An 8,094-nucleotide genomic window follows, 5' to 3' on the forward strand; every position below is an offset into this window, starting at 1 on the left:
CCAGTGTGAGGCTGCCATTCCAATCCAACAACGACCACTTCAGGCTGATTGACTGACATATCAGTGGTTTGGCAAATGTCAAAGAGGAACCCAAGAAGACGGAGGCCCTTTCAACTGTATATATATTTCCATATATATTAAACTAAGATGTAACCTCCCCTCTCACCTCTCTTTTTGATTCTTTTCATTTAACGCATGGAAAAATAAGGAACTGCTGCTGCGGTAGTATCATCGGCAAAAGCGGCTGCCAAAGTCCACCAGCCCTTCTTTTTGTAAGCGTGGTTTCTCTTTAATTGTTGCCCTCCCCTCCCTCGTCATCCTGCTGGTCACTTGTCCACAGTGTCAAGTTGTCCCGGAGCAGCTGCATGATGAGAGTGGAGTCTTTGTATGAGTCCTCGTTTAGGGTGTCAAGCTCAGCGATGGCGTCATCGAAGGCGGTCTTGGCTAGATGACATGCCTGCTCGGGGGCATTCTGGATCTCGTAGTAGAAGACGGAGTAGTTGAGGGCCAGGCCCAGGCGGATGGGGTGTGTGGGCTGCATGTGCTCTTTGCTGATCTCATGAGCCTCATTGTAAGCCTTCTCAGATGACTCGACAACGGTGGCCCTCTTCTCCCCAGTGGCCACTTCGGCCAGATAGCGGTAATAGTCGCCCTTCATCTTCAGGTAGAACACCTTGCTCTCATGCTGGGTCTCGCTGCAGTTCTTGATCAGGAAGTTATCCAGTAGGTTGAGCACATCCTGGCACACAGCCTCCAGCTCTTTCTCAATTTTCTCCCTGTAGGCCCTCACCATCTCAATTTTCTTCTCGTTGCCATCAGCTGAGGTCTTCTGCTCAATAGAGGAGATGACCCTCCAGGAAGAGCGACGAGCCCCAACCACATTCTTATAGGCCACAGACAGGAGGTTCCTCTCCTCATTGGACAGGGCCTCATTCAGCTCTGTTACCTGGGGGGAGGGTACAGAAAGTCAGAGAGGTGAGTGGTGAATGTCAGAACATGGATAATGGAACATCTTGTGGGTTGTCATACCATGAACATAATTATAGCCTTTATTCAGCAGGGATTTTGCTCTCAAATACGCACTCGAATGATGATGAGTGAACGCAGGTCTTACGTAGGCCAGAATCACTAGGCTACTTTATGATAGCATTCAAAATCTGTGCTCAGTATCATAGATGAGCAAGAATCAATTTGTTATGCGCAATTCCCAGTTTCCATGGCAATCAGTTGATTTAGTGCACCAGTGGCTCCAGCTGCCACGTGGACAGCTAACGCTTGCAAGTGAAGGACTATATTCAAGATACAAGGACTGGGGGTTTGGAGGGGGGGTTGGCTAAAATGTTCTCACAAGCACTCCAGGGCAGCTGCACTGTAAGTGAAGACGATTGCTGGTGGGTCACGTGTCTCTGTGACCTTCTCTCTGGCTCAAGTTCACCTTTTCACCCATCCGAAACACCATATCATAGTTTGACTCTGACCAGAGGTTTAACTATTTCCAAATCAACATGGTGTTGGATGCAATATACATACTACGGGCCACAACATATCAAGCTACAATTGGTGCTGCGTTAACAACCATTGAGAAGACTAGATAGTCATTAAGCCTGACTTCATTTTCTTCACTTGCAATGCCCTAAAACGGAGATTGTGATAGGTTAGCATAGACTAGTGAGGGATTATTTTGTCCACCAGATCTCTGAAGATTTAAACACAGGAAGTGGCATGGATAACATTAAAGGTTAAAATGTATTAAATATTCTTACCAAAATGATTGATTAATGCACGTGCTCCTCTAGGCCTATTCCCCAAATAAAACAAATCAAAAACACTTCTAAGATCAATATTTATTTGAAAAAGCAGACATAGGCAATTAAGTGTTGTTGAAAAAATGTATATATAGGCTATATATATACTCAATATATATATATATATATATATATATATATATCAAAGTCACTTCCCAATCCCACCAGATAACCTTGTGACAATAAATGGAAGCTTCCATGGCCTGTCCCCTTATTGGCCTTGAAATAATGCATACTGTACACTATGAGGTCACATGCTAAATGAGCTAATCAATGAGCTAACATTGCTGCTCCCTCATGAGCTGATGTGACATTCCCTTTTTGGCCAGAAGAGCACAAAGATGGTGGATAAGAGCTGACGTCACAGCCACCTTGTGCATGGCTAAAATGTTATGTTTAATAAATGGCAGGCCTTTTCCCTATTCAGATGAATGTGTTAGAAAAGTTGAAAGTGCATATGCTGAATGTTAAAGGTATACAGTAAAAGCAATTTGTTTAACCAATGATTTTGGTAAATGTGAAAGGTCAGCTTAAGGGACTTTAATTGATGATGTAGCAAACAGTCACGAGTATTTGTAGCTAGTGCAGCATCATTGTACAATAATGCTGATGTCAATACAGATTCACCATACTGGGAAGTACAACACTGACTTAAATAACTTGCAGAAACTGCCATAGTTATACTTATATTGAACGACCCAGTATCATACTTTGTCATTTAATATTTACGAAAATTAATGGTAATAATAGCATTGCTACGATTATCTTTGTATTCGTAACTATTAAACGAAAGTATGATTGAATAAGGGCACTGAGCACTGCACTATCGAACAAAACAAAATGCTTTTGATGAAAATAGCAGCACTATCCTACTAAACTGATGCATATAAAAAATCCTTTGCAGGACCCCATAGTGCCAATGATGATGATAATGACTATGACTCAAGTTGGCCTACCTTATGCACATTATAGGCTAGTCTTTTTCTCTGCCTGAAGTGCTCTAAGTAAAACCTGACAGCAGTAGCAAGGGATTTCCCTTTAGCTGGGGGAGGGGGAGAGCACACCCCTATACTGCGAAAAGGCCCAGTTTGGACTGCACTGACATGGCAGATTGTGTAAAAGGAAAGGAAGCCCATCGTGCAATATATGACACTGTGCAACCACATATAGCCTATATCATAATAGGACTCAAACTTAGATTACTGGTTGTAATTGTAGCCTACATTATTGTCAGTTTATAAAGTGGCATCAGAGCTATAGGCTCTGGTGACAAAGCATTTTTCAATACAATGAAACCTGTCAATAAACCTATGGAGAGATTCACAAATGGCTACTTTCCTATATAAAAGCAAATTTTAACATGTCGGCTACTATCGATAATGATTCAGTCACCTGTCTTAGCAGTAGGTAAATGAGACAGGATATGGCCTACCGTCTGACAGTGAAGATATCTCACACATTCGGATCCTACATGAAAATACCATGCAGACTGCTGCATGTGAGCAGGGATTTGCCCCATCAAAAAAAACGTACTATTTCCCTTAACGTATTTTAGATAATATAGGCTAGTCTACTGACAAACAAAACGACCACATGTATACGCACAATGATTTGTCGAAGGTGATCATTTAACGTTGAACAATACTTGAAAACAATACATCCCGATACTCAGTCAGTATATTGACTGCAATACGACAAAGAATATTCTAGAGACTTCTGCTGCCTCCTACGTCTGTTTAGTGTATAGAACGAGAAAGTGGAACCAGTAGCATATAGAACATAAATTACTCAAATAACACATCTTATCTATATCCAATTTGATAACCATATACAGAAGGCCCACCAGACAGGTCATTTTATTTCTATAGTGGCCTACATCATTAGATTAATGTAAAAGGAAACATCATCCGAGATGGGATTCCAGATCCTCAAAATGTTGACTCTCAGTTAAGACAAGAATAAGACTCTAAATATCAGGATTTAATTCCAGATATTGTAAAGCAGATGCATAATACAAGTGGGCTACATAAGAGAAATGCTTATGTCAGGGAATTTGATACACACCATAAATTAGGCTACTTTGTAATACTCCTCTAGCCTATATCATAGAGAAGGCACATGAGAAAGCCACCGCCCAAAGAGCAGACGAGCCACATTCAGGGCACATCAGCCTCGTATTAAACCCTGCAGACCTCTGTGTAAGAATTACTCAATGTAATTCAAAATGAATTGTTACAGGAATGAGCAGTGATCAAGCCTTATACCATGTATCAGATGTGATCTTTTCTGACGGCGTTGTTTTGCAGTGCAGTGATGTCGTTATATGTGGGCTAACCCTTATTGGAACTGACCACCTCCAACCAGTAGCCTACAAAATAGTAGATGACATCTATGATACAGACTGTTAAATTCAGCAGGCTGCATTTCAACTAACTGAAGGCGTAGTCCCTAATATCTAGGCAATTGTTTTAAAGGAGAGACTTACCGATTTCATGGCAGCTGCCATATCATCATATCTTTCAGCCTGTTCAGCCAGCCTGGCTTTTTGCACCAGCTGCTCGCGATCAACCATTTTATTATTTGGTTGGTTTGAACGTTATTCTACGTTTTGGGAATAAAACGATGATTATTTTTCTCGCAATGCAGTGAAATACTAGCCGAACCTGAAGCTGCAGCTGTTCCCTGCTTTCTGCGCTCGTGCCGACGGGACACCCTTCCCACCCTCCTCACACTTTCCCGTGGCTTCGTCATCACTCAGAAAGGTGGGTGTCTTGCTAATGATGTAACTATCCTTACATGGGAATCCAGAGGCTGGGATAATAGCAAATCAGATGTGTTTCACCAGGCAATGGTTATGACAAAGTCCGATATTGATCTCCAGCCGGCTATAGCATACAGTATATGCAGCAGTAAGTCTGAATATGTTATGCATACACAATGCGCGTATGGGGTAGGCCTACATCTGTAACATTTGAAGATATGGTAGCCTAAATGAAGACAATGAAATATCCATACACTATTTGAGCGAGCTTTTAGACCCGAAGAACCCCGACGTGTCTCCATGAACCAGACTGAACCCTAACCCTAGCTAAAACCCTAAAACCACCAACTGTAACCCTAACCATAATTCCATCCCCAACCAGCCCTCTCAATAAATATGTTATTATTTATATTTTATATGTTAAATGTTTAGCAGTATTGTCCTTGGTGTCTAATAGTTTCACATCAAGATCATATTCAATCTCACACCCCTGGAGTTTGTCATCATTACAATGAGAAGCCGGGTGACACCCCACAGGTTGTCCCCAAACAGCCCTTTACTCAGTTTACTGAGCGTGATTTGCTCCTGTTACGAGGCCATACTTTACATTTCTGGCCCATGTGAATGCTGACCTCTGCTGGCAAGATTTACTCCACGCAACTATTTTTTGTCAATGGCACTAAAACGACAGTACCCGCTCAGATCTGGTCACTTTTCCCCCCAAAACCCAGGTATCGAACTTCTTCATAATGTCAGATTGGGTGTCATTGAGCCTGGTGGTTTCTATGGACTTGAAGGATGGAAAAGCAACTCTTATACTCATGTCGGTTGGTCCATCAATGGAAATTTACTGACTCAGACCTCCCTCTGCTGGCAGACATCATATAGAAGAATCACCAGGTTCTGCCCAAGTCCATAACAAATCTAAACAGGATGCATCATGAAACCTGTCCACTCCTGGCTCCAGTTGGCATCACCATGGTTTCATAGATCTGTTACCTAAGATGATGGATTAAAGCGTCTCAAACATCAGTTGATTATTCCTGTCTAACCAATCCTCAATATATGTAATTTGCACTGGTAGTCTCCCCTCTCCCCCTTCTGTCTCCCTCTGTCTTTTACTCACTCACTCACTCACTCACTCACTCACTCACTCACTCACTCACTCACTCACTCACTCACTCACTCACTCACTCACTCACTCACTCACTCACTCACTCACTCACTCACTCACTCACTCACTCACTCACTCGAACGAACGAACCCATTCTCCTCTCTCCCCTTCCTTCCTTCCTTCCTTCCTTCCTTCCTTTCTTCCTCTCTCTCTCTGTCTCTCTCTCTCTCTCTCTTTACCTATTTCAACCCTTTTTTCAAAGCAGTAGATTATCACTGGCAGACCAAGGGCCAGAGAATGATGTCCCAATATAGCCTTAGGTGGGTCAAGTTACAAGAGGGGAGGAGTCAATGAGACAACATCCATGTCTGCATCTTTAAACATGATAATATAAGTGTGGGGATATCATATCATATCAAAAAGTTTTGAGATGTACTTTTTATATGGCACAAATTCCATAGGCCTACATTACCATATCTTTTCACACCAAGTTTGTACTTGTAATTCTCATATAGTACTATAGTGTAAGTGTTTCACACAATCATATTCTTTGTAATCTCGCACAGCAATATGTTCATCATCATCATCATCAATTGAAGCTGAGTACTTTTCCCTGTTGTTTTAGTGTCTATAGAGTACTGATATACAGTCCAGCCAGTACTGTAGGATTGGAGCATGGAAGTTATCCACTTTCCTTAAAGAGGATTAGCTCTTGCAGACACAGCTTAGCTTGGTTACCTCACATAAGGAGGACGTGGGTAAGGAGAGCTTGCCTTCTGCAGTTGCCATCTGTCTGCTAAGAGCAGTGCTGAGGGCTGCTCTCGCTCACACTGCTGTAAATGGAGGGGATGCATGAGCTGGAGGTGTATATGTATCCAGATGGGCTGAGAGCTGCGACACCTGATGATGTCCGAGAGTGGGAGCTTGAGACGGCGAGCCAGTTGTCTTTGCCCACTCCAAAACTCTATGTAGCTCTTTACCCATACAACCCAGCTGCAATGTCGCCAAACCCTGATACTGCTGCAGAGGAGCTGCCTTTTGTGCCAGGACAGATCATCAAGGTATGCACTGTGAAGTCTAACTGCTGCAGATTAGTTTAGGCCTACTAGCCAGCTGGTGAAACATTGGACATAAGAAGAAATGACTGTGGTTACAGATACCTACATGGACATGTTCAAATTAAGTTGAAGTTGAAATGGCAGAAATCATTTGAGCGGGAATAGATCAGAAGAGCGAGAGAGAGATTATGCTGTTTCCTGTTGTTTTAGGCTAGTAGGCCTACTACACTACATGTCAGAGCTGTGTGGTTTTACTCATTTCCTGCCGTCATCTGCAAACGTTTGATGTTGAACTGATAACTTTCCTCTCATGCTCCTGTTGGTAGACACTGTTGAGTTTAAAATCACCAGACATACCTACAGTACAGCACAAATTTGTAGTAGCTGGCTTCTGTCAGAAGTAGCTGACAACTGTGTCTGTGTTTCGCAGGTGTTTGGGGATAAAGATGCTGATGGTTTCTATCATGGGGAGTCTGGAGGCCTCTCTGGTTACGTGCCTAGTAACATGGTGGCTCAGATCCCTGTTGATGATGACTACGTCAAGCATTTGCTCATGCAGCAGGGCTTCTTGCCTGTGGACCATAACGGTATCTTCCTCTCTCATTGCTGTGCATAGAGACACACACAAAATATAGCACTCAAATTTCCATATTTTTCTTTTTATTCTGCATGTGGATATAATTGATTATTTTAGATTTTGTAATAAAGCGTGTAAACAAGTCCATATAAAAGACCATCAGTCATTGAGGGAATGGCAGCAAATGATTTAAAATGATTTAAAATTAATGTGTTGAAATGCAGGTATATCTTTCACATCAGATGTCAGCGAGGCTGCCAATATCCCAGATGACGTAGTTGTCCGCAGAATGGTGGCCCTCTTTGAGTATGATCCCTGGGAAAGCTCCCCCAATATGGACAGTGAAGTAAGTTTGACAAATTCACATGGATGTCCACAACATACACCTTGCATCATCATGAAAGTGTTACTTCTCAGCAACTTTGCAATAATTATATCCCCAATCCTACTCTCTTGTAGGCTGAGCTCGCCTTCCGTGCAGGAGACATAATTTATGTGTTTGGTGACGTGGATCTAGATGGCTTCTACTATGTGAGTGACTGAGTTGTTAAACAGGCAAACTGGATAGTCTGTATATGAAAATAAAGCTTTGACCTGGCTAACAACAATCTCATTTCAATCCAGGGGGACCTTCATGGGCGGAGAGGTATGGTGCCATCTAACTATCTGCAACCGCTACCTTGGGACTAGGATTTAGAAGCAGATTCGAGAGACTGCCAAGAAACCTAATATAGTGAACTGTATGATTTATGTATTTTTTATATTTATATATTTTTTTT

General features: G+C 42.2%; 1 protein-coding gene across 1 annotated transcript; it reads right to left on the reverse strand.

Annotated features, from left to right (window-relative positions):
- Positions 1–289: 289 nt before the first annotated feature.
- On the reverse strand, positions 290–4,377 carry ywhag2 (3-monooxygenase/tryptophan 5-monooxygenase activation protein, gamma polypeptide 2; the record flags this gene model as incomplete). Its single annotated transcript, XM_084441498.1, has 2 exons — positions 290–946; positions 4,291–4,377. The coding sequence occupies 2 exons, from the start codon at positions 4,375–4,377 to the stop codon at positions 290–292; spliced, it is 744 nt and encodes a 247-aa protein (XP_084297624.1).
- Between the last annotated feature and the right edge of the window lie 3,717 nt (positions 4,378–8,094).

Source organism: Borostomias antarcticus, assembly GCF_949987555.1.
Source record: "Borostomias antarcticus genome assembly, chromosome: 1".
NCBI classification, from domain to species: Eukaryota; Metazoa; Chordata; class Actinopteri; order Stomiiformes; family Stomiidae; genus Borostomias; species Borostomias antarcticus.